This window comes from Carlito syrichta, unplaced genomic scaffold, assembly GCF_000164805.1.
Source record: "Carlito syrichta isolate Samal-C Ts95f unplaced genomic scaffold, Tarsius_syrichta-2.0.1 Scaffold308996, whole genome shotgun sequence".
NCBI classification, from domain to species: Eukaryota; Metazoa; Chordata; class Mammalia; order Primates; family Tarsiidae; genus Carlito; species Carlito syrichta.
Window position 1 is genome coordinate 191177 of NW_007253092.1, and position 27566 is coordinate 218742.

At 37.3% G+C, this 27566-nt stretch overlaps 1 protein-coding gene and 1 pseudogene across 3 annotated transcripts; one reads left to right on the top strand and one right to left on the bottom strand.

Moving 5' to 3' along the window:
- Window positions 1-1207: 1207 nt before the first annotated feature.
- Window positions 1208-13518, bottom strand: LOC103268937 (clavesin-1). 3 transcript variants are annotated; one of them, XM_008066524.1, is made up of 2 exons: window positions 13337-13518; window positions 1208-1818 (listed from the first exon to the last, which is right to left on the bottom strand). In XM_008066524.1, exon 2 carries the CDS (start codon window positions 1664-1666, stop codon window positions 1208-1210), a length of 459 nt encoding a protein of 152 aa, XP_008064715.1. In that variant the 5' UTR covers window positions 1667-1818; window positions 13337-13518. The 3 variants fall into 3 exon arrangements, with proteins under 3 accessions (XP_008064715.1, XP_021572502.1, XP_008064716.1); XM_021716827.1 differs by having other exon boundaries at window positions 1208-1814; window positions 13337-13493; XM_008066525.1 differs by lacking the exon at window positions 13337-13518 and adding an exon at window positions 13242-13328.
- Window positions 13265-27566, top strand: part of LOC103268940 — a 34703-nt pseudogene continuing 20401 nt past the window's right edge.

Consider the following 27566-nt stretch of genomic DNA (forward strand, 5'->3'; position numbering starts at 1 on the left):
AGCATGCCACTGTACTCCAGTCTGGGTGACAGAGTGAGACTCCAACTCAAAAAATAATAATAAAAGAACCATAACGTTGGATATAAATCAGTAAGCAGATTGTGTCAGGATGATTAGAGTTGGGATAGAGGATAACTGGTCCCTCCTTTAGGTATCTAATGGGTCAAGTTCAAAAGGTTAGAGGCAAGTAAAAACCTCAACTATTTAAGGCAAGGCATATGCTCCCAACCAAGACCAGAGAACATGAAGGATGGCAGAGGATGAAGCAGAGTAGGAGATGTAGAAGGTGGATTGTAAAGGCCTTAGTTTACTTTGAAGGCCTTGTAGGTTACTAAAGAACTTTAATCAAGAGAATGATATAACTGAATTTTGGGAAAGTCACCTGGCTACAGTATAGACTAGAATGGCTCAGAGGAGATAAGATCAGAGGCGGGGATGCCAATCAGGAGGCTATTGCAGTAATGTAAGTGAAAAATTATGAGAAACCAAATTATGGTAATAGCAATGGGAGCAAAGGGAAGTGAAAAGATCTGAGAGGTTTTTAAGAAGAAGGGGTAACACTTGGCAGTTAATTGGATGTAAAGGCCAACCCAAGAAGCACTCAAGAATGACTCCCAGATTTCTGACTTGAGAGTCTCAGTGGATAAAAGGGCCGGTATAGTAGGAAAGATGATGCTTTTAGTTTGGGACATGTCAAATTTGGGGTTCCTTATAGGACTTTGCAGGGGGTCCTTATAGGACTTTCAATGTCTAGCAGGTACTTAGATTAAAAAAAAAAAAAGTCAGTCCGGCACTCAGGAGAAATAGAGGTTATTCAAGTCTTGGAGAAGATCCAAGAAATTATTTTATGTGTTGAAAACATTTGATTTAGAGCCATCTATTGAATCCATTTTTGTTATTATTGTTCATAAAGATGAGAACACCAAAGACAGAATATATGGTTCTTCTGGAAAATCAGCTTTCAATTTTATTAAAGTAAATGACCAATTTTGATGACTAGAATGATTATTTATAATGTTATGATTCAATTAGTCATCTGGTATTGCCTTTTGATTATAGCACACCTGTGGCCTTCAAGCTCTGTTGATGAGTGTGTGGAATATATATATTTTAAATAAAAGCCCATTACCTGTAAAGCCATACATCCCCAAACGTGCAGTGATGGTGCTTACAGAAAAGAAAAATCAAGTAAAGACACTATCTACATTTACCTACTCTGATCCCAATTGGCTGCAAACAGCAGAAGAATCTTCCTGCCGTAGTGGTCTCGGTTTTCCAGCACCCCAGGAAACCCGTCGATCAGAGCTCTCTTAATGCCAGGATCATCTGCCTTGAAGTTTTTGAACATGTCTAGGTTTAGCTGGCGGTACTGGAAGTACTGGGCCAGAAGTCTAAAGGCATCCGCTTGGTGAAACTTCCTGGCTCGGAGAAATCTCAGGATGAAGGCATCATCTGTACGTAAAAATCCAATGTCAGGCCTGGTGATGATCATGTCTCTGACTTGCTGAATATCTTGATGTAAAACATCTGGGTTTTCATTTAGTTCCAGACGTGCTTTCTCTATAGTCTCTGGACTGAGTCCAGCCTGTAAGTGGGTCATCTTGGCCAAATCTCCTTTCCAAGCACTTAATTTCTGATATTTTGGAAGAAGAGAGACTGGTCCCATTCACCTGATGGAATGCTGAAACCGTGGCCCATGCAACAGTGTTTTACTACCAGACTGCCACCGGAACAGGCAAATAGAAGATCTTCTTCCGCATTCAAGCCCTATGTGGTGGTGGCCATCCAAAAGAGAAGCAAAACCAAGGCCATTGCTTACTGAAAAACAAACGCACACAAGAGAAACAAAACAGAGATGATACAAAAAAAAGTCTAGGCAAATTAATTGGAGCTTAAATAGAAAAGTAGTGTATTAGGCTATGGGTCTGATTAGATTACATATCCGAAGAATACATGGCAAATTATCCTTAAAATGAGGTATTGAGCATAAGTTGATCATTGACAACTTGAATAAATAATATGCAAAGATTTGAAATATGTTTGAGAACTTTTTAGTTCCACTTACTAATTAACACAATAGTGTCTGATCAGATAAGCAATAGACTGCACTTTTATTAATTCCACTAAGAAACAGTAAGAGGAGAGGAAGATGCTTCTCTGTTGCAGCATTCTTTATGGGGCTATTCCAGGCAGAGAAATTATAGCTGCTGTACAATTTATTGCTTCCCATTAACCTCTTTTCTCAAACAGAATTATCTTTCACAGAAGTATCCCCTCTCCCACTTTTTAAAAAAAGCAGTCATTTATGTCTTAACAATAAAAAAATATCACCCTTTTCTAACCTCACAGGTGCTTGTGACTCACAGGAGTCCTCCACCAGTGTATATGGGGGATGAAGGTGGGAACAGGCTGATGGCTGGAAATTTGACCTTCAAAAATCACATTCAACAATGAGAAAGGAGGCCCATGCAGACAATTACAAATAGTGTCATTATTTGCATTTGCTGCCCTTCTGCAAGGAAAGCAAATGGCCCTGAAACTCTTGGTTGGCTATCCACTTAAACCAATATCCTTATGGGCTTTAAAAAATCATTCCACTGTACGTATGTATTTTGTTGTCCTGAGATACTGTTTTACTTATGATAATGATCATTTCTTATGATTTCTTCACCTAAATGGTATACAAAAAAACACCTATATTGCTTGCCTCTTTCTCATTTTAAGTCTAAATGCTTAAACTCTCACACATATTTGTTTGGTCTAACCGGGAAGTTCTGAAAATTAGAAAATGTACTAGGTATAAATAAAATTGGAAGCATGTATTTTTTCCTAGCTTTACTAGGTCAATGGTATCTGCAATAAGAGGCAGAATATTTACTCCCAATCTAATCATTATTAATAATGCTTTATCATACAAAAATAATTTAAGAGACAAATGATTCTTTTGCCAAATTTAGAACTAACAGTAATTTCTTAAGGGAAACAATCAACTCACACATTTCTGCCTCATATTGCCTTTTGGACATGGAGGAAACAAAGGACATTTCAAGTAACTGGTATTTATTTTCAAGATAACAGAATAATACATATAATTTTATTGATAAAATGTTAGCTTTGTAAATAACTTGTAAGAAAGTAGCATTTAGCTCTGTAATGTGTGAACAGGAAACAGAACAGTCTTGCTTCTCCCTGATTTTTAAAGACCCAAAATAGTAAAGGAAAATAGTAGCATGAACTAGTCCCAGGGTTGGGAAAAACTTCAAAACCCTTCTAGCTCAATGCCCGCCTGTTGTTAAAATTCCCTCTTTGATAGCCTCACCACACCCCTTCAGAAAGCTACCTCATCCAATGTCTCCCTCCTCCAATTCATCCCTATCTCACTGCAATCTATCTTGGACATACTGCTGAAACTGCTGGTACCAATCAATGTCAGGGACAAAGATATAATTTATTATCCATACTTAGGCACTGAAGGGTACTCATAATAATGATGCTGCAACAACAGGCATAAATTGAGATGGTTTCAAGCAAATTCAGACAGATGATCACTCTACTAGGAGGTGACATTTTTGTTGCCATAGCCAGTAGACAAATCTCAACGCCTGTTGTGTGTAACCTCTCTCAGTATTTGACACTGACTACATCATGCTTCTCAGACCACTTTCACTCATTCTCTCATTCCTTTCTGTGACTCCATGCACCCTGACTTTTTTCCCCTAGCCCTTTGTCCTGCTCCTAGTCCTTTGTCCTCTTCAATGTCAGTGTTTTCCAGGATCCTGCCCGATGATTTGGTCATCTACATTTGGACGACAGTTTGTTGCTCCCTCCTGATCTTCAGGCTATACATTTCCCTTACTGGTCTGAACATCTCCACTTACTGGTTCCACAGATGCCACAAACTCAATGTGTTCAAAACTGAATAATCATAGCTCTGCATTCTGAATTTGCTCCTCCACCTCCGTCTCTTAGTGAATGACATCATCTTCCATGCAGTTTCCCACGCTAGAAGTCTGGGAGTCAACCATTATTCCACCCTCTCTCTTATCACCCACGACCAGGCAAGAACTTCCATAGCATTTTTCAAATTTGCCCAAATCTTTCCACCCCCACTATAATCATCTCTGTTTAGACTACATCACCACTCATCTCTTTAGTCCTGCAACGTTCTCCCTACTGGTGACCTGGCTGCCAGTCAATTCTCTGCATTTCAATCTATTCTCTGTATTACAGTTAAAATATGCTCGTATCATTCTTTGATTAACATCCATCATTTGCTTCTAATTGTCTGAGGATAAAATATAAAACTATGAAACATGGTTTCCGAGACCCTTCATCATCTGGTCCCTTTCTGTCTCTCCAGATTCACCTTCTGACCATATAGCCACTTGCAGCTTCTTCTCACCTTTGTGTGCTTTGGTAAAAGCTACCCTCTCTGCCTAGAAGAACCACTGATTCACTCCTCTTTGCCCTTTAGGACTCATCTTGAAAGCCATTTTTCCCTCTGACCGTCAGAGGTTCTCATAGCCCTAACAACACCACATTTTATATGTATTGCCATTTTTCTTTTTCTCTCTTTATTTGGAATACTTTACAAGGACGGGTTGGATCTCATTCATCTGTGTATGCTCAGTACAGGCCCTTATTACATACACAGTCACATACAGTGTCTGCCGTGGTGAAGGTGCTCAGTAAATGCACAGAATAAATGTTGAAAGAAGAAATCCAAATGTTGCTTATATAAGTGAATCAGTGGTTTCCCTTTCCCTCTCTGTTTGGGTACCTACAGGACTGTTTTTCCTTGAATGAAGAGTTGTAGCTGTCATTTAATTTCCTCCCTCATTTACAAACTATTTTTTCCTTTCTGGAGAATGTTGTGGTTCAGAGTCTTGCCTTGCTAAAGCATGCCGAGTAATGTTCACAGTTTCAAGTCATGGGGCACAGTGCTTAAAGCACAGGGTATAGCAATGGCTCGCTCCCTACAGAAGATTTAAAGCTTGGAGCAAGTTACTTACCTTCAGTACAGGGAACTCAACAATGTTTCTGAGATAAATTACTATGGGTTCAAAAGGAGAGTTGAGGTTGCATTTTTCATGGTCTGCTTCCATGTATAGTTATGCCTCCAATCTATAATATCTGAAATAAATCTGCTTCAATCTATATCTTTATTCTGTGCTCAGCATACAGTAGAAACTTCTGGGAGAATACTCAAGCCATGGTCACTCGGTTTCATAACTTAGAATAAAACAGATATTTTCCATTACAGGCAAATTCCTAATACCAGAAGTCTGAATAGACTGTGACTTAAATAACAACTTCAATTGATAATATTTAAGGCACTAGAAAAGCTATATAAAGAATGTTCACCAGGATGTAGCATTTTCAATTGACTATAGTCTTTTGTGCACATAAAGGACTTGGTTCTCACTCAACTTTTCTGAATTATAAAAGGGTGCATTGAACTTGGTATCACATTAAAAGTGGAAGTGATTTTCTGTCTTGTTGGTGTTAATAATAATACCTATTATTATATTATTATTGCTGTTTATTATGTTCTAGGAACGCAAAGACTCTTTTTGATATACCTAGTATTTAATCCTTAGAACTGTATGTAATGAGTAGATTATTGTCCTCACTTTTCAAATGAAGAAACTGAGGCACAGAGAGCTTAGATGACTTGCTTAAGATTACACAGTTATTAAGACAAAAGCTGGATTCAAGCCCAAGTAGTCTTTCTCTGAACCCAAGTTCTTTACTACGATGCTACTTTGCCTCTTACGTGTAGCAGAAAGGTTTTATTATTTCCTACTTAAGATCTATGTGATCATCAGCAAGCCTCAGAACCTCACCGTCTCTCCCTAAAATTCCTTCCAGATTTATCATTCTATGGGCCTAAATATGCCAATAGATGAACAAATTTTCTTAATAGCCTAATACTGTATCTTACAGACATCCAGTTGCCATCTTATCCTCTTTTCTTCTTTGGAAGATGACTGGAGCTGTTCAAAATCCAGCTATCTAGGCCTCTTCCAGATATTACTAATTTTTGCTCTTCTTTTATATATTTCCCTTTGGCAAAAATGACAGATCAAAGACCCTGCCATTCTATTTGAAGGATTGATACTCTGTCATGTCCAGCAGAGTGCCAAGCATGATGTAAGCATTAAAATGTGCTTGATGATCAAAAAGGGCACTTTAACCCGATTCATGTGAGCCTCAAAAACCATCTCTCCTCATTGTGGTTTAGTCCTAGATGAGTCTATACTTAGAGACCATTTCAAAAACACAGAGGGTGATTCACAAGTGTTTCCTGGGGGAAGAAAGGATACTTCCTTCTGCTCTAATCCATGACCTTTTTTAAATGAACTTAGAAATTTAGATAGCGGTACTTTGGTAAGAGGGGGGAGGAAAGAAGTGTCTCCATGTTACAATATGGAAAATCATGCCATCTGTAGATTTTAGATTCATATTTCATCTCGTTTCCATTAGGAAAATACCTGTGTGTGCATTTCCTCACACAGAATTCAGTCTTAAGAAAGTACATGTACAAAAATACACCATATTCTTTATGAATCAAAGAGCCTAAAGTATAAAAATTCTTTCAGAAAGTATAATAATTCAAAAAAATTTATTTTGGTTATTTTATAATCTATTGTTCTCATTTATTTTGGTTATTTATAATCTATTATCTCATTTATTTTGTTATCATCTTCAGAAATGCACATAAAATATATCGGAAAAAATCAGAATAACAATAGCAATGCCTTATCTAAAATATGTACATATGCATGTATTATATCAAAACATTTTATAACAATTATCATTTTCTTTGTTACAATGATCCTGTAATCAGTAAAATAAAGATAATTTCATGAAAATTGCTGAAGTAAAATCAAGTGAAATAATATTGGTAAATGTGCTTGTGAAATGAAAAGATCCATTTTACATTAACTGTGATATTCTTGTTGATATCATAATTATGCTGTCTCCAGGTAAATGAGGATACTGAAACCTAGATCAGCTAAGCAACTGACTTAAAGTCAGATAATGAGGTAGTATTAAAGTTGGAAAACAAACAAATATTCAATGCACATTTGTCATGTGTCAAAGTCCTTGATGTTGTATGATTTAATTTCCACAACGGCCCTTAAAGCTAGTTTATTACTTACTAGATGAAAGTATAAATCTGAGAGATAGATGTAATTGGAAGAAGAAAGACTTGCACCCAGACCTACCTGACCTAGGTTTTGTCCATGACTCTGCCCTGCCTCTTTGAGGAAGTAACTCCTGTAACATCACTCTGGTGCTCTGACATTCACTCACTAGCAAGATAGGTACACATCCACAGTCTACCAGTTCTAAGGGAGATCATATAAGAGATGTTGCAAAATTGTTCAGATTGGGAGAGGAAATAAAATATTGTATTATGATCAGAAAGATAAAGTCTGATATTATTTGAAATATAAGAACATTAATAACTAATGAACAATATCTCAAAACATCCATGGCTTCTGGGGATTCTTGGTAATACAAAGAACAATTTTAGGTATTCATAAATTTAAATAAGTGCAAATATAAAATGAGAAACTAAACCCACATTTGTTTTGGAAGCCTCTCTTACAAGAAAAGGATGAAAAATAAATCTCAATGACAACACTTGATACATGAAAGTCTCAGCAACTACCTCATACATCTTTGAGTGTGAAATTATGTTTACACATTTTCAATATATATTGAATTAGGTTAACTCTTATAGCTCCTCACCTTTTTAGAGTGTCACTTCAGATTTTTAAACTGAATATACATTTTCACCTAGAAATGCCAAACAGACTTTTTATACTGAATAAAATAAAAATAGATGCTGCTGATACATCTAAACCAATATTGAAAATCACAGTGAGCAAAAATCTTTTTTTAAGTACAATTCTATTTGAAATATTTCCTGAAAGATGACATGCTCCCTTACTGCCAGTAGAACATACATTTAAATCTCATAAGTTGATTGATTACAACTTTTTATGGTGCTAACCAAAAAGAAGTCTTTTCCACTGATAAATTTTGAGATTGACTCCTATGACTTGTAGGACTTCTGTATGAGTACTAGCAAAGAAAGATAAGACCTGTGAGTAACAAAGTGGTCCCCAATCCATTGATTTATTTCAAATGTTAGCCAACTTGAAGATATGAACTGTCTGTACTAGAGGCAAACAGAGTAGTCTAAAAGGGAAAAGAAGAGACCTTAATTATCTGAATATGTAGTGTGACCAGAATTCAGCCCGTGGTCCACAGTTCATCTTCTGTCACCATTAGCTCAGTCCTAGCTTAGGACTAACTCTTGCCATATAAATATTCATTGTGTAGATTCCCTAGGCACCCTTTAAAACATCAACCAGGCACAGAGTCATCTGTTCCCCCCTTTGCTCCTGCTTTTAAGAAAGGTTAAAAGTAAATTGGAATATGAGTTCCATTATAGTAGTGACAGTGATAACTTCTACCAAAAATGACACCAGCTCAGAATTAGAGTAGTCAGAGAGTCAGATGAAGTGAATCTATTTGATAGAGAATTCTGTCCTGAGTTCTAGAACCATCTATAAGAGCTTTATTTTTTCCATTTGCTTTGGAACAAATAATGCAAGAAGTTGAGAAGAAAGCCAATTTGTAGGAAAAGCATGGGTTTTTTTTCCCTTCTCAATGTGTAAGGTAGAAATGTTTTTAATTGAAATATCATGTACCTTATACCGTAATGTATTTTAAATAAAGATAATCTATAGGGAAAAAATTATTGAGACACAGAAAATTAGACTAGAATGTTTTCTTATGCTATTAAACAATCCCCATAAGTAGTCACTGGCAGTTAATGCATTCATTTTTAAAACAGATTAGTTGTGCTTCCTAGGAGTATCAATAGGAAGAGAAAGAGAAAACAACAACAACAACATTTGACCCTCTGTCATCAAAAGTAAAAGATAATTATCTAGGAATAGATTCTTTCTTTTTTGAGGAAGAGGACCTGGATAAATGTAAGAAATGTAAGGCAGGATTCAGGCTCATTCAAAGTTGGCCATTAAATTTACTTTTCCCTTTTTCACTCAGCATTTTTCCCAGCATACCCATGTAACTTTTGTTCAGGATGTGATTGGGCAGACAATGGCATCAGCAGGAATCAGAGCTAAGAAAGTGAAACAGAGTGCTTAAGCGTGAGGTGGGAGGCTCAGAAAAAAAGAGGCTATTTGTATATCTTTCTCCTCAATTAGAAATACAATTTCTGAGTTCTTATTGCCTCAGAACTTGGAGTTGCTTTTCTTTTGTTTTAGTGTGAGTGCTATTATTTAATTATGAATCATTTATAAAAAAGACTTTTCTTTGCCCTAGCTTCTCAAAGGGTGTTCTGTAGATTCGCAGCAGTAGCAGCACCCAGAAACTTGTTAGGAACACATACTGTCAGGAGCAAACCAGAACTACTGGGATGGGTGACAGAATCACCAGGCAATTAGTATGCAAATTAATGTCTGAGAAGTGCTGGTCTGGAGGATTCATAATGGCCTAGAGGGATTGAGAAGTTAGGTTAATTGCCCCTGAGGCCAGAGCTCAAACTGTCAGTGGACAGCAGAGCTATATGTTCCAAGAGGAGAGTAAAATCATCCCCGATGTGTTCATCACTTATGGAGCAATGTCACTCATAACATCTTATCAGCTCACCCTGTTAATTACTCTCACACATGCTTGCACAGTCTATATATCAATAAAAAAGTGGAAGAAAGAAATGCAGAAACAGAAGCTAAAGAGAGGGAGAGCGAGAAGGAAGAGAAAAAGGAAAGAGAAAAAAACCTCACGTATTTTGTTTATTTTGTTTTATTTTGACTACCCGTCAAGAAGATTTTTACTTGCAGAGCCTGTGATTTAAAACCCCCAACTGCTATTCCCAGGTCCACACCTTCTCTCCTACTTCCTCCAAAACTATAATGAACATTGAATAAGCTATGCAAATGACACACATAAAAGTATAAAACTTTGCATAACACCTTTGAGAAATAACAGAAGCTGAATTAATGTGATGCTATTTTAAAAGGTAGAGATGGGAAAGGGGTCATCAGTGTTCTGTACTACAGTCAGGAATTGGAAATTTGGCTAAAATGGTCCTGGACACAAGAGCAGATCATCTCAAATATATATGGGGAAATTCTTACTGCTCAGAAGTCAGGAAGAGAAAAAGCTCTCAGGAAATTAGTCTACCACACAGGAAACCTCTGAATCTCCCTGATACAGAACAGTTCCATAAAGAGTCAGAGCATAAGGTTGACCTAACAGAGAAGATATAATAAGGGGCTGTGGGAGGTAGGAGAGATAGGAAAAAATAATGAACTTATTATCCAAATGATTGAAAGATTTTTAATGGAGCAAGAGTGTTTGACTAGTTTATTTCCACATCCATAAATAATCAAAAGAACATAAACTTCCCTTAAGCTAAGAAAAACTCAGACTGGAAATTAAGTACAATTTTCAATAGAATGACAAAAAACACTTAGGACTATGGTATGGGTTACAGACTTGTAGTAATTCACATTGTGAACCTTCTCCTGAAACGACTTTGTTCTAGTGAAATTTGTATAAAATGAGCAATAATCAAAACAAGAAATATTTTGGAGAAGGATGTAGAGGGGAAAGAAAGATCTCTATTGACAAAAGGGTATTTCTGGGCTGACTGCATGTAATCAAGCTTCATATTTTGCAAAACCATATTGTTGTGCTACCTCTTCTGTCTGAGTCACTGTGTAACAAGGGCCGTGGAGAAGATCAAAGTCAGCCTGAATCCGTTTACTAGGATTGGATGGGTTTGCTATGAGGGAGTATGTAAAGTTGTGAATAGACTTCTCAGGGATAATAAGGTACCTCTCTTTGTAAAGCCTGCAGAAGTAAACCACCAGTTCTGAAGCATTCAAGATTTTGTTTTTTGGGAAATGAAGGACCTTCCAGCTTTGTGTTCCATAATTCTGAAATGATGCACCCTTTTATGATCATGTCTACAAAAATGTATGATGACACTCTACTAGAAAATGATTTTTGTTGTTGTTTACTTTTAAATACATTATAAAAATAAGGGAGTTCTGTTATTGAATATATGAAAAAAAGCAAAATAGCCCTGAGTAGACAAGATCTAAGCGAGGAAGGCAGGATAGCGGCATTCTAAAAAAAACTAATAAGCTCAGCATAACATTTCAGTCAGGGAAAGGCACTGCTTACAGACAGATGCCTGTAAATCTCACTGAAGCAGCATTGTTTTAAAATTTCCTCAGCCCCAGGAGATTGTATTAAGCACAGAAAGGCAGCAGTTTTAGAGGCACTAGATTCCTGGCCCAAGTTTCTAGTGTGAAGCAGCTAGAATTGGCAATATATGTACACTTTAAAAAATTGTCTGAGATGAACCATTCTTTGCAGACAGATAAGGGAGTTTTAAGAATCTATTTTCTTGGGGGAATTGAAAGGTTTTGTTTACTGTAGATATTAACTATTTATGTAGATGACAAAATTTCCTTCTATAAATCCATTTCACTACATATTTTTACTAGTTTTCTTGGTTTTAGATCAAAAGTGAATAATTTTAGAGGCAGATAGAATTATGCTATGTTGACGTAATTAGTAGCTGTAAATAACTTTTGACATGATACTATTATTGCTTATTCACGAAGAGTATTAGGTATAAATTTCCTCACAACTTCTTCTAGAAGATATCTGTTTGTGACTACCTTTATATACAATGCCCCTAATGATAAGCAAGCTAGTTTAGATGAAATTTGCTTCACTGTACAATGTACAAGGGCAATTTTTAAATGAAGCTTTTTCTGTCCTCTGGCTTAAACTTTATTGTTATATGTGACCTGACATTATTCCCATTTAAATACATTCCACTTTTAATTAAGATGTTGATTTTATGAAAAACGCTTGTCAAAAAAAAACCTCAAAGCTTTGCTGTTCAGTAAAAATCAATTAAGTGAGCACCCACGAAAAGATTTTTATTTATGACAAACTCAGGTGCTTATTTTCTAGTGTTTGTTAGCTCTTATAAAACAGATGATCCTGGCTAAATCAAATAAGCGCTATGACTTGGGTTTAGACCTTCAAGTTTAAATTAATCAGATATTTGAAAGATGTTCCAACTTCCTTTCAACTGAAATAGAAAATAATAGCACTCTAAAAGCAGAGCTTCTTAGAAAACAGTTATATAAAATGTCTTTTCAATTTTTGTACTCTGGTGCCCTTTACTATAATAGGAAAATGGTGTTATCGCCTGATTACTGAGAAAGCACACAAAAATCTCGCCTTCCAAATCTGAGCCAGTCCTTGACTAGTAATGAACAAAGCCAGGCCATCTGCTCTGAATATCATTACTACTTTGGCCATTTGGGCAAAGGATCTATCTTCTCTGCTTCCAAGAGAGGGTTAAGATGGGAAAATTGAAATAAGTAGACAGCAAGAGACATTTGAACAAACAGCACTTTCAAATGAGATCCCCATTCCTTAGGCTATGATGATTGTCATCATTTTAATTTTTATTCTTGCGCAGAGTTAACCTTTGCGGCCCCTATTTTACAAAACATTTCAGTAAAAAAAGAAAGAAAGAAACTTAATTCCAGAGTTCCTGCAGTAAACGCTTAGGAAGGAAAACGGACATGTGGGTGAATATGAGTCATCAGTCACCCCCACCCTGCTTCCTGGAGATTCTCCATTGGAAAACCAGAAATACAGGTTGAGTTTACATGTCTATTTTTCTGGAACCACACTATGCCTCAGGCCATGTTAATTTCCTGAACTAAACAGCCCCTAATCTGCTGAAAGGCAGCTGGCTAACTGCTGGTGTCTGGCAAGTGCCCCATCTGTCCCCGTGCCCGGGGTCTCTCCTTCCTGCCTGCACTTTCCCTTTTCCCCGCAGCAGGCGTCCCTCTTTGTTTTCAGGGGTGTCGTTCGCCTGAACTTTCCTTCCTAAGGCTGTAAACTTGAGCTCTTTTCCTCTCCCCTGCGGAGCCGGGGCTTTGTCTCAGTGACAAGACACAGTTGTGCGACTGTAGTTACCGCGCTGGTGATGGTGGAGATGATGACGGTGATGGTGGAGATGGGGGTGCTGATGGTGTCGGGGAGCGCAGGCTGAGCGGCGCCGGAGGAGGATGGACCGCGGAGGCGGCGGCGAGCGGGGCGGGGGCGGGAGGGATGGAGTGCAGAGGGATTGCGGATGGGAGCTGTCCACATACCGAAGTGCTGAAACGCCGCAGCCATGGCATCGCCAGAGCGGGGGAAAGGCGGGGAGGCGCTGCGAAAACAGAAGGGAGAAAAAGGCAACAAATACCTTTACACGGCCGCCCAGCCTGGCTTTGGGAATGTTTCTGCAGGTGTCCTCGCTGCTGAACTGGGTGGGTGAGATCCCCTATGCTGGCAGGTTCGGGTTCAGATTTCTCTAGAAAGCTGTGAATGAGAGCTCGGGCTCCACACGGGGCTGTGATTTTGGTAGGAGGCGTGTGCGCCCGATTCTCTGTCCTTCTATACCGAGCCTGGCTTTCCCCTGGGTCCTAAGTGCCTCCGCACCGTTGCTCTCCCCCGGTTCCGTCGAGAGGTACTAATACTTATTGTAATTTTGTTAACATCTGGGACAAAAAGTACTGGAACCCTCACTCCCCACACAACCCTAAAAATAGAATATTTCAAACTGATTAATGCCAGCTCAGAAGCAGACCAATGTGTGTGTGTGTGTGTCTGTGTGTGTGTGTGTGTGTGTGTGTGTGTGTATGTGTGTGTGTATGTGTCTGTGTGTAAATTTGACAGACGAGCAAGTATCACAAATCTGTGGGAAAAAGGATGGATTACTTTATTTAAAAATAATGTTAATAAAATGAACTATTTTAAAAGCCTCAATTAAAGCTTCATTACATCAGAATACATTATACATGGATAAAATAGCTCAACAAAAAAGTAATCTAAAAAAACTAGAAGCTCATAAATATTTTCCTGATCTCAGAATAGAGGAGGTTTCTAAACACAAGAAGAATAGAAGACATTACAAAGAAAAATATCATTAACTTTGAGTGCACAAAAATACCTCTGGGTGTCAAAATATCAAAAAAATAGTAAATATACAAATTACCACTTTAAAATTGCAACAAATGGATGTTTCATACATAAAATATTTCATAAAAGAAAAACAGCCTCATAGAAAAGAGGCAGAAGGGTAAATGACAATGTGCAGAAGAAAGGGAATGCATAATAAACACATTTTTAAAAATAAACCTTACCAGTAAACAGAAATATGTAGTTTATAACAGTTTTGGCTGAGGTTTTAAATACACACATCTCATATTGTAGGGATAAAAGTGAGAAAGAGTAATGTCTCTACAAATCTATTTCACAACATGCATCAAGTGTTGTGAAGTATACATGACAATTAGATACAATAATTCCACTTCTAGTTCCTTATGCTGGGAATGTGTTCAGATATGCAGGCAAAGATTCATGCCTATGAACTTCATTTATGATTATAGAAATTATTGAGAATTATAAAAGTACTACATTTGTATATAGTCTATAATATTTACAGCCATGAAAAACATTTTGAAGACATATTTTTCATTTTGAGAAATGCTTACAAAATGATAAGCGATGGAAAGCAATATAACAAATAAAGCATTCCTCTTTTTCCTCAATTATCAAGTTGGTAAGATCATAGAATAGTATGAGATCACAGGTTTGTTTGTTTGTTTGTTTGCCAAGGTGACTTGATTTTCTTCCTTGTATTTGTCTTAAGCTTTCATGTATACTAAAAACAAAGAAAACTTATGACATAGTTTAAGGCAGTCTTTCTATTATGTATTTTACAGAGACTTTGCAGTCATCGGAATTCTTCCAACTCTGACATAGTATTATATACTTATTTACTTCCTTGTTTGCTGTCTGTGTCTTCAACAGAATGTAAGTACCATGCCTCAGATAATTTATTTGTTCATTATAGTTTTTCAAGCACTTAGAAGTGTGCCCGGAACATCATTTTTGTTTATTTATTTATTTTTATTATAAAGATGTGGGGTACAGTTCAGGATTAAGTATACAAAAGTTGATTATTCAGATACCCTTGTTGATGAGGTATAACTCCCCCTCCCCTGACAGTGTCCCACTACTGCCAATCCCTTTCTTATACTATTATAATTGTTCAAGGTCTGCTTATGAGTGAGAACATATGGTACTCTGTTCTTTGTTTCTGTGATAGATCACTGAGTATGATTGACTCCAAATCCATCCAAGTTGCTGTGAAGTCCATATATTTGTCCTTCTTTATGGCTGCATAATATTCCGTTGTGTATATGTACCATTTTTTATCCATTCCAGCTTTGATGGGCAACATGGTTGGTTCCATGTTTTTGCTATTGTGAATAGAGCTGCAACAAATATACATGTACAGGTATCCTTTTTGTAGAATGATTTGAGTTCCTCCAGGTATATTTCTAATAGAGGAATTGCTGGGTCATACGGAAGGTCAATTTCCAGTTCTTTCAGAAATCACCACACTCTTCCAAAGAGGTTGCACAAGTTTTCATGCCCTCCAGCTGTGTAGAAACATTCCTTTTTCTCTGCATCCCCACCAGCATCTGTTGTTTGTTTTATTAATGATGGCCATTCTTACTGGGGTTAGATGGTATCTCAATGTGGTTTTGATTTGCATTTCTCTGATGATGAGTGAGGCTGAGCATTTTTCATGTGTCTGTTGGCTGCCCATATATCTTCCTTTGAGATGTGTCTATTCATGTCTTTTGCCCACTTTTTAAAGGGGCTTGGAACATCATTTTTAGTTTATACATCTCCAGAATGAGAAGATCCACATATGGATATGCTGTAGAGATAAGATAACCACATAAAACCTAGAAATTCACATGTTGGAAATGCTTTTCTGGAAGAATTTTTGGAGATGGGTTTGGTGTGTTCTAGGGGTGGTGGTACAAAGGGAGCCAGGATATTTTTGGTAACCACAAGAGCAGATTGTTTACACACACTAGACCCTTCACATAGAGAGAGGGCCATGCTCCCATCACGAGCTATGAGCGGAAATGATGCATATTACTTCCAGGTTAAAGAATAAGGTCAGGTACAAGTTCTCAGTGTATTATTCTTACCTGCTGTGATAATTCCTCACTTGGTTCCTGGGTGACTTAAGTGGAACAGAGCTCTCACCGTCCTCCACATCTCCTACCCCCAGTGTGAACAAGGAAGAAGCTATTGTTATGGGAAGCATTGGGACTGCAGAGTTAATTTGCTCTTTCAGCATTGTCTAACCTATCCTGACCCAATACAAAATGCCGAAACTTCAAAATTGGTATATTAGATAATAGAAATATTCATGACACTAATATTCTATTAGTGATAAGAAAAATATTAGTGAAAATGTCTTATGATAATATATTGGGATATATGTTATGAAACCACACAGGGGGAGAACAAAATATAATCTAGTTAATTAAAATATCTTTACTTTTACAAGTTGACCTTACTCCTCACAAATTTTCTCAGCCATTAAACCTCCAACTTAGGTAGATGTCCAAAAATAGGCTGTTTAATTACAATATTATCCTAATATCTCCTTCATACATATCAAGATTTCTTTGGGTATTAAACCCATTCCTCCTGAACTCTCAACTTCAGAGCATTCCCATGTGGATAGGGCATTTACCTGTCACCAGCCAACACACAACAAGTACTCTCCTGATGTCCAAAACTAGATTACATTATTAACAAGGTCCTTTAAGACAGTACAGAAATGAGTAACTGACTAGGGAGTCCCAGGCACAAGGTCAGGCAGCATGAAAGGTGTTTGTGAACAGACCACACTTTCCCGCTTGCTATTGATAGGTTATACACAAAAGAGTACATGGAGAAGTCCTGGCAAACAAATATATAGGTAGCTGTAGTGTGAGGAGCTGAAAGGGGAATTGAGCAGTATGAAAAATGTCAGCACAATGTGAATGAAGAAAAAAATTACTGGATGGTCATTTTCGAATCTGTTCTAGGTAAAGTGGCCATGTTTATCAGAGTAGCCCCATTTTCTATGGAATGAAATTAAAAAGTATATGATCAAATTACATTCACATTTAGCTGGTTTCCCATGTAAGGCAGTTATAAGCAAGTGGTTACAAAAAGGATGATGTATTCTTTACACTATTCTGAAAAGTACATACCTCAGCCTTCTTGGAAGTACACTGGTTTTTAGCCCACTCTCTTCCCATAGAAGACTGGGAGTTGATGGGTTATTTTAATTCTCTGAGGTTCCACAGGCTTTTTTATTCCAACCTCATAATTTATTTGAAAGTTTAACTCTCTGAAGACCTTGGAAGTGCATCTTCCATCTGACTTAACCAGTTATTTATTCCAGTAACCACACCATAGGTCTTTGGAGACACAGAACTTAGATCTGCTATATTTATTTGCTTTTTCATTCCTACATCTTTCTAATATGTCTCTGTGCCTCTCTAGAGTAGTAAGCAGTAAGGATAGTTTTTTTTACCTGATCTTTTCCTTAAATCATCCTAAACCATTAAGAAGTTTCAAGTAAACATAAAGCCCACATTCTTAATCTGATGATTGACAAAAATATTTGGATTTAATGGACTTTCCCCCAAATGCTTGCTTCATTTTGTCTCTTTCTTTGAACATAAAAATATATTGACCTTTCCAACATGGCAAGATCTGGATTTCTGGAACTCTCTGTTTCTCTTTATTTCTACTTTAAAAACTAGACATCTCTTTCTTTACTCTATTGGAAAATGTAGCAAATAATAACCAAGATATACTACTGACACTTTGTTTCTTACCTACTTCCCCATAGAAATGTAAATTATTTAAGTACACATCTTTGTCATGATTAACACATAACAAGTGTGCATATTTATGGGACAAAATGTAATTATTTGTATATATATTGTGTAATGATAAAATCAGGGTAATTAACATATCTAGCACCTTAAACATTCATCATTTCCTTGTGATAAGGACATTTTAAAATCTCTCTCCTAACTATTTTGAAATATGCAACACATTATGGTGAACTTGGTCATCCTACTATGTAGCAGAATACCAGAACTCATTCCTCTTACTAACTGTAGCTTTGTTCCTGGTAATCAATCTCTCATCATATTTTCCTCCCCACTATCCTCTCCAACCTCTGGTAGCCACTATTCTACTTTCTACTTCTACAAGAACAACTTATATGTATGAGTGAGATCATGTGATATTTTCTTTCTGTGCCTGGTTTATTTCACTTAATATTATCTAGGTTCATCCATATTGCCACAAATGACAGGATTTCATTCTTTTCTATGGTTGAATATTATTCCATTGCATATACATATGCCACTTTTTAAATACATTCATTCACTGGTGAGTACTTAGAATGATTTCATATCTTGGCTATATTATCTTACTTCTAAGCTATCACAGGCAACAGTTTTACCAACATTTTTATCACTGCATAACATGGATTGTTATCTTTTCTACCTTTAATATCAGCTTCCCAACCATGAATTTCCAACCACTAAATCAACACTACCCAATTTATTTTTTTAATACAGCACTTCACTTCTAGGAGATGGTAGACTGTGCTCCAATAATAAATTAACCCAAAGCTCTTAGAAGCTTGATACAACAAAGTTTTATTTTTCATGCTGGGGGTTCAATACTAGTTGGCATGGAGATGAGACAGAAGATCTCTAGTCCACGAAGTCAAACTCAGGAAAAAGTTCTACAGTGGCAAAAGCCATCATAGTGGGAAAAATGGGTACATGAGAACTCACACTCACTCTTAGAAGTGAAATATATCATTTCTACTTATAGTCTATTGACTAACATAAGTCTTTTGGTCCTACTTAATTGCATGGAGCTGGAAAAGGTGGGAGTATTTGATGAGAAGTATAATTTCAAATGCAAGTACAAGTTTAAGCTAATTTCTGAGAGACTACAAGCTTGCGAGTCTGAAAGTAAAGATCTAATAATTTTTCATTATGCACTGATACTTCCAGAGGATTGTTTTGCAGCATCAAATAGCAGGAGGTGCCCAAGGTTGGAAATTCTTGACTTTATGGAAGAGTAAAGCAATCCAACCTATAGTGAACATCTACAATATATCAAACAAGAAAGCATAACCACTGTTATCAAAATTGTTACTTCTGTCACTTGAAAACAAAAGAGCTCAGCAATCAATATCAGCATTGTAGAGGAAAATGCAAGGAAGTTGGAGAGAGAGAACTTTGGCTCAAATATTATTAGTTGTGGGATCGCAGATGAATTGCTACAGCAGACATGTGTTTTCTGTCTGACCAATACATCTTTGAAGGAATCCTTCTTCTTTCATAATTTAATATTTCTGTTTAGATCATGTAATAGGAGGCACTTGAGACTGGTCAATCACCACTTCAGAAAATGGCAGGTAAAGAATATAGGAGAGAATGAAGCCAGGGAGAGTTTGGAGACCCATAAAAGGAGAGTACCATAGGTTTCATTACTTTCCCCAAGGTTTTGATTCTTACAACTCTTCCTTCAGTTATCGAAGCCACATGATGAAGTCCATCAAGCTATTTTGTATTAGCTTATCATGGATATTAACTTATCATGAATATCACAATAGTTCTGCTTAGTTCTACTATTTCTCTGGAATAGTTTGAAGAGATTTCACTACACAGAATATAATTTCCTTATGGGACCTACTTTTGTGGGAAAAGTCTACACTCCAGAAAATAGATTTTCTTATTACCTATCTAACCTTAGGAGGAAGAAATGAGCAGGGAGCTGTAACTGACACTGCCAATACTAGAATTCACCTAGGGGCCTTTGTATTATTTGGTGAGGATGTTGTGGACAATCATAACCCTTCCTACACAAGCCTCCTCTTTATTAGGACAGAAAGAAGCAGTTGAGTATTAGAAACAATACACCTTGCTGAGTATGATGGCTCATGTCTGTAATCTCAGCACTTTGAGAGGCTGGGACAGGAGAATCACTTCAGCTTAAGAGTTTGCGATCAGCTTGGGTGACACAGTGAGACCTCATGTCTACAAAAAGAAAAGAATATATCTGGGTGTGGTGGTACATGCCTGTAGTCCCAGCTACTTGGGAGGCTAAGGTAGGAGGATTACTTGAGTTCAGAGGTCAAGGCTACAGTGAGTTATAATCGAGCCACTGCACTCTAGCCTAAGCAAAAGAATGAGATCCTATCAAAGAAGAAAAAGTAGAATAAAAGAGAAAGAGGAAGAGAAGGAGGAGGAAGAGAAGGAATAGGAGGAGGAACAAGAAGAAGGCAAAGGAGAAGGAAGAGGCAGAGAAGGGGAGAAAATCATTCACCTTAATTCCTACAAAAATCTCTAAAAAATGCAAGTATATTCTTAGAGAAGTTATTGTGTCAAAATCGTTAAGTGATAGTCTCGTTTAGATTGCAGAATGCAGAAGTTAGATCTAAACTTTATTTACTTTATTAGATAAGAGGTTGTTATAAGCTACACAGCTTATAGTAATAGTAATAACAACAATAGCTTAGCTAAAACATTAATTTTTCATCATGTATAAACACCATAGTAAGAACTTTATAAGCACTAAGTCATTGAATCTTCATAGCAATTCCATGAGGTAGTTTTTTTATTGTCTCCTTTTTTCCAGAGAAAATGAGCCATGAAAAAGTTGAGTGACATGCCTAAATTATTTGGGCAGCTGGGATTGTAACCTATTTCTGTCTGATCCCAAGGTCAATGCACTGAACTACACTATGTGAATCCTAGAAGAAGTGCACTATTGCACTTGGACTACAAGGTGCCATATCTCAATGTCAGCTCCTGTGGTCTTGTAATCAGGTTCTATCATGGCTTCTCCAAACACTTCGCTGCTTCTATCAGCAGCTTCTTTCCCTCTTAATCTTTCTGCCTCGTGACTTCTGCTTACTTATGGTCTCTGCTAGTCAAGGCTCATGCCTACTGTCATCTTTCTCTGTGTCTTCCCTACTTTGTCTTCTGCTTATGAGATTCTTATTATATATTGCATTCAAACTTTCTTAGAGCCACAATCCGATTTGCTCATTTGGTCATTATCAGGTGAGGAGCATCCTTTCAGGTAAGATTCTTTCCTTGGCAGCACGATAGGTCTCCCACTGCTAGTTGTCTTTTGCCCAGGACCAAACCTTGTTCGAAGTAGTTGTGGTTGATCTCTAGCCAGGGGGGACAGGTTTGGATATAGAGATCAGTGGATGCCTTGAGGAGCCAGGATGGAACAAGAGAGCCTTGGATATCAAGATGTGCATGTGCATATTAAGTAAATGACCACTTACATGGGCTAAAGTATTTTAAAGACTACAAGGGCTAAAGTATTTTAAAGACTATGATAGAGAATATTCCAAACTTCTTTTGAGCTATTATATTTGCAAATAGGGGACTTTGTTGCCATTAATGAAGCAAAGGCTCAGGGAAGTTCATACATAATTTGTTTATAAAACTACTTTCTTGATATGTTAATGAAGATTTTTAATGGTCTTACTATTTTCATTTATGTTCTTTATTCATTTCATTATGAAAACATTATTTTAATGTAAAACTCATGATAAAATAACTCTTCAATACCAAATGTGAACAGTCTGTTTTTTTAAAAAATTGAGTAAGCAGAAATTGTACATCATTTTGAATTCAAAAAGAAAAAGTCTATCTAATGTAGAGGATAAACTCTAGCAAGTGGGTATTGAGCTAGGTGTGTTACTTACTATCCATGTAATTTAAAAATCCTTTTGCCCCTTCAATGATTTCAAGGATTCCATTTTATTAAATAAGAAAAATATACATTGCATATCTCTCTATATATTTAATCTCTGATGACATCCCTAACACATATAGCCAAATTTGTGTATGTTACTGACACTAGAGATCTTTGAAAGTTATGTCCAACACCTCCAAGTTATAAAATCAAAAAATTTTGAAAGTCTACTTTGAATACAGAACATATGTTTTAAAAAAATTCTCACAAAAAGAAAACAAATTTACAAGGATTTTTTTGAAATTGTAGAATAGGATTAGCCTAAACATCCCCTAGCAAATCAAGACTGGTGAATAGAAATTAAGGTTATAGTACATTTATTGCTACTTAAAGAAGTGTTCAATGGCAGAGTGTTTGCTTACTGGCTTTTTAAAATTGCTTTATTTAGTGGATGTAAAAAGTTTCATGAGAGAGAGGCCTTCTGTTTTTGCTAACCATTAAGTCTATTGTGGGATACCAGAATATGTTTCTTCAAAATAGAAAAGATTGTTGAGCTGAAGATGATTAAGAAGAAGCAGATGCAGGAAAGTTCTCTGCCCTCCCACTTTTTGCTTGAAATTAGGACATGGATTTACAAAGACTAAAGATATTTTGCCTTCTACCCAGCCCCTTCCCCCACCACCAGAAAGAACACTGAAGACAGCTTTAGGATCTACTCAGCCTGGAGATGACACCAGAGGAATCTGTATTAACAATTTTTGCTAGCTAATCTTTGTCTTCCCTCAAGTTGCCGTAGAGACTCAAGGTCGTTTTTTTTGTTTTCTGACTTGTCACTTCTCTAAAAATGTACTATTCTAGCCGGGCTCGGTGGCTCAGCCTGTAATCCTGCACTTTGGGAAGCTGAGGTGAGTGGATTGCCTGAGCCCGCGGGTTTGAGACCCGCCTGGGCAACTTAGCGAGCCCTCATCTCTACAATAAATCAAAAATGAGCCGGTTGTGGTAGCACACGCCTGTAGTTCCAGCTACTTGGAAGGCTGAGTCAGAAGGATCGCTGGAGCCCAGCAGGTTGAGGCTGCAGTGGCCGGGAGTGGTCACTGCACTCCAGTCTGGGCGACAGAGTGAGACTCCAACTCAAAAAAAAAAAGTACTGTTTTTTATTGAAGATTCCATAAAAACTGGAATTCAGAGTCATCTCTTTGAGAACTACTTATTCTCTGGATGCTTCATATAAATACATAAACACAAACATTTATATATTTGTGTGTGCATATATACACATACATATACTAACAGACGTATGTTTTTGTTTTCTCTCATTAATCTGTCTTTTGTATTAGGAGTCTGTTCCAGTGGTTAATCTATGGGGGTTATTACCAATAAAGATTTGTTGAAGGAATGAGTTTACTTAAGACCTCAGTAATTTCCTCTAATTTTGTTTTCCACACGAGACCTTGATTTTTGCCCCCATGGAATTGTGAAGAACAAATGGGGCAATATATGGAAAACACCTGGCATGCCTACTCTAACATGTATAGGAGTTGAAAGTAGTAATCAAGTAATCACACCCATCCATAGATCATCCCTAATATACTCATCCCTGGCTCTGTCCTGCATCATGAGGGCCTTCATAGACTGAGTGTGGTCACCATACACAACAAAGCTCATCCAACCTCACCCCAACCAGCTGCACAGGGATGCTTAGGAAATAGAACCCTTGGAAAAGGTCCACAATAGATCTGAATGCAGATCTGGGGGTCATTTTGGCAGGAAATTCTTGTATCTTAGTAGTTGGAATGTGGAAAGATGGCACAGATTCTGGGTATACATGTCCTTGGGCATTGTGAGCTCCTAATCTCAGGGAAGTGGGATGCCCAGAGCCAGAACAAAGGCTTCATTATCCAGGAGCAAGGTAGTGCTTGGTATATAGTATGAGAGAGAGAGAGAGAGAGGGAGAGAGAGAATATAGCTCCTGATCCAGCAAGATCTGACTGCAATCAGATTGAATAGGTCAACAGAGATAAAATTAAAAGGTATGGTTTAAAAGGAATTTATTCTATTATGGTGTGGTAGAAAGGAGAATTTGAAAGACAAATCAACATGACCACAGCCTATGCATGCATCAATGAGGTGCTGAAAGGGTAAGGAACAAGGCATCAGAGGAAGGAAAACATGACAGAAAGAACAGTAGTAGCCATACCCTCTGATTTGCTTGGGACTTTGGAATTCTCTTCTCTGAGAACACCACCCCTATATAAATTGTCCTCCCTCATTCTCCCAGTTCAATCATTGTGTTTCTTTTATGCTTTTATATATTAACTAACACTTGGATTTTTTTTTTTTCGAGTTGGAGTCTCACTCTGTTGCCCAGACTAGAGTGCAGTGGCCACTCCCGGCCACCACAGCCTTGACCTGCTGGGTTCCAGCAATCCTTCCGCCTCAGCCTTCCAAGTAGCTGGAACTACAGGTGTGCGCTACCACGCCTGGCTAATTTTTTTGATTTATTGTAGAGATGAGGTCTCGCTGCCCAGGCGGGTCTCGAACCCGCGGGCTCAGGCAATCCACTCACCTCAGCCTCCCAAAGGCACGGGATTACAGGCTGAGCTACCGAGCCCGGCAACACTTGGATCTTTAAACAAAGTGGAACTCTTCACAGACACCTATTATCTTGTGTGGCTGTATTCATTTGTTTCTTTGTTTTAATAACATAATGCTTACTGTGATAGGTGCCTGGAATGCAACAATGATTAAGACATGATCATTTGTCCCTTAATGTATAGAGTCATATGTAGGAGATGAATGTGTTAGCAAATAATTATAGTGAAGTTGATAAGTGCTGGATACAGGTGTGGAAAAAAATGCTGTAGAGCACTGAAGAGGTTGAAAAACTAAGAGTCTAGTTTAATTAGGATCTAAAAACAAACAAAAGAGCATTGCCAGAAATAGAGTCTTACTGGTGCATAAGTGCAAGGGTTTCCTGAGCAATCTTTCTAACTACACACATTTGCTGGGACTGTTTGGGATCATCATCACCCCTAGAAGAGAAGAAAGGGAGTAAACAAAGAGAAGAAAAAGGTATTCCAAGTGCATTGATCACACAGGGACTAAGAAATAGGAAGAGAAGGGAAGACATTGAAAATAGAGTGTAAACTAATGTAGGTGCATATTGATGGCAACTGGTTGGACAAAGAATGATGGCAGATTGTTTTCTAATTACCAGCTTGTACTTCGTCCTTCATTCTGTGAGCACCTTCTCTGCTGATTGTTAATGGCTTATTCCAAGTATCTTAGAAAACCACAAGAAGAATTGTTTTCTTAATGAATGTTCAGCTCTGAGTCAGAAAGTGCGAGGAATCCAGGAGTTCCCAAACAAAACCTTTCTTTGTTCCCTTTTATGTTTACATGATGAAGCTGCAGCTCTTGATTTACCATATTAGTGGCAACTTTAAAAATACCACTGCATCCTATGTCAAACAAAATGATCTTCTTATAATGTAGTCATATTGACATAAAGAAATTTAGCATGAGTAACATGATATCTAAGAGAAAATAATTTCTGAATGTGTCATAGAGTTGTATTTATTTTAGTTCAGTGGGTTGTTCTTTTGAGGGATCAATGGCATTTTTAAAGGCAAGTGCCTTTTGGAGGCTTATTTGAAAACTATAACTTTAAGCTTGTAAGAATGCCATCATTTAATCAGTTTTTATTGACTGCTCCAGTCATTGTACAAAATGAGCAATAAGCCTAGCGTGTGTGAGAGATTGAACTCAAAACTCAAAACTCAGCTTTCTCTCTTAGCTTGGTTGAATTATTCAACCTCTCGAACTAAACTTCCTTTACATTACTCCTTTGACATACTTTTGTGGACTCACAAAAAATATGAAATATTATATTAATGACCTAGATTTTTAGTTGGTTCTGGCTTTAATCTCTCAGACAAATATAACCATGCATGAAGTGGAAAGGGCTCTAGATGGGGACTCAGGATATTTGAGAAGTAAACTGCATGTGAAACATGTTGCTAATCAGTTGCCTTGAATAACTTACCGAACTCACAGTTTTCTCATTTCCTTATCTGTAAAAAGTGGGTCACAGATTTCAATGCAGCTAGGTGCCAGGCAGGTAGTACAAATGCACGAATAAGGTCAGAGGTAAGGCAGTGGTGTTGGTGGGGAGTGTGGTAGACTAAAGAGCAGTTTGCATTTTCTAAAGGCATTGAAATCAAGGTTAAAAACATAAAAGCAATCTGCAGGCCAGACCAGGCCTGAAGGTCTTCTGTTTGCAATCTCTGGGTTAGATAATATTTTCATTCCACTCTAGTTGTAATAATTTGTAGTCTTTGGGTTTTTTGGGTATTTTTGTTTTAAAGTCAAAATCTCCCAGCATCTGAGCTATTCCCCGATTGCAAATTGGGCACCTTCAAAAACTTCATTAATTCTTTGCACCACTAGAGAACCATTCCATAAATTATTTATTCCATTGCACTCTTTATGTATTACTCAATGATCACAGTCTTTAAAGCTGTCAGACTACCCTATTTGTACTTGGAGAAATAGATCGAGTCTGTAATATGAATTATAAAGACATAAGAGACTACAAGTATTAATCAAGCTAAGAAAGTAGCACCAAATTTTAAACAACTTCATCTGGAGAGAAAAGATGTAATTTTTTTGGTTTCTTTTTTTGTTTTGTTGTTGTTGTTGTTTGAGTTGGAGTCTCTGTCGCCCAGCCTGGAGAGCTGTGGCACACTCACAGGACCCCAGCGTCAACCTGCTGGTCTCCGGCGCGATCCTTCCACTTCAGCCTTCCAAGTAGCCGGATCTACAGGTGTGCTCTACCATACCTGGCTAATTTTTTTTTTCTCTTACTGTAGAGAGGAAGTCTCACCAAGTTTCCCAGGCTGGTCTCAAACCTATGGGCTCAAGCAATCCACTTGCCTCGATCTCGCAAAGTACTGGGATCACAGGCCCAGCCACTGAGCCTGGCCAAAGATGTGTTTTAAGTCCATTTTAAGCCACCCAAACTTCGAAATAACCAGTGATTTTGTGCTCCTTTGCCATGATGTATCCCCAAAATGAAGATGAATTCTTGGGACTTGAAAATCGATTGCAGTGTGATGAAAGCAAGAAATAGCAATTTTTCTGATTTGATAAAAACATCTCAAATTCGCTACATGTTAAAAGACATAAGGCACAAATAGTAATGAGTTCACTAATCAGAATTTAGTTAGAGAAAAGAGGTAGAGAACAAAGCAACAAGAGAAAAGTTTAAAGAAATTAAGTATGTCTTTGGTTAAGTGATTCATCTGGGTAGAGAAATGGCATTATCAATAACTATCAAGAAGATTAAGCTCAGGGAAATAGAGCTAATTTCAGCTGGAATAAAAAAGTACATCCAGGGAAAATAAAGCCAAAGAATATTTAATCTAAGCAGAGGGCAACAAAATGAAATAAGTTCCTCGAAACATCATTGAAAGAATGGGTCTTACAGCATCATTTAATTACCCATTGACTCATAGCACAATGCTGGGCACAACAAAGGAGCTCAGCAAATTATTCTTGATTATCGAATATCATGTGAAACATTTAAAATATTCTGTTATTTTTAAGAATTTTTAGTCAGAATAATTAGCCATTTCTAATTCTTACATATTCAGAATGACTCCCCTATCACCAAACAACTGTTATCAAGACTTTTATGTTGTGCTAACTACAAGAGCCCATGAATGGCAAAGTCTCCTTCTCTGATCAATCCACCAATAAAGTGTTAATTAATGACCTTTTTTCACACTCAGCCCTGAGACAGATTTCTTAATCACAGT

Bases quoted from the DNA above. Each gene is read 5' to 3' on its own strand.
- LOC103268937 (XM_008066524.1), bottom strand. From the start codon at position 1,666: ATGGGACCAGTCTCTCTTCTTCCAAAATATCAGAAATTAAGTGCTTGG.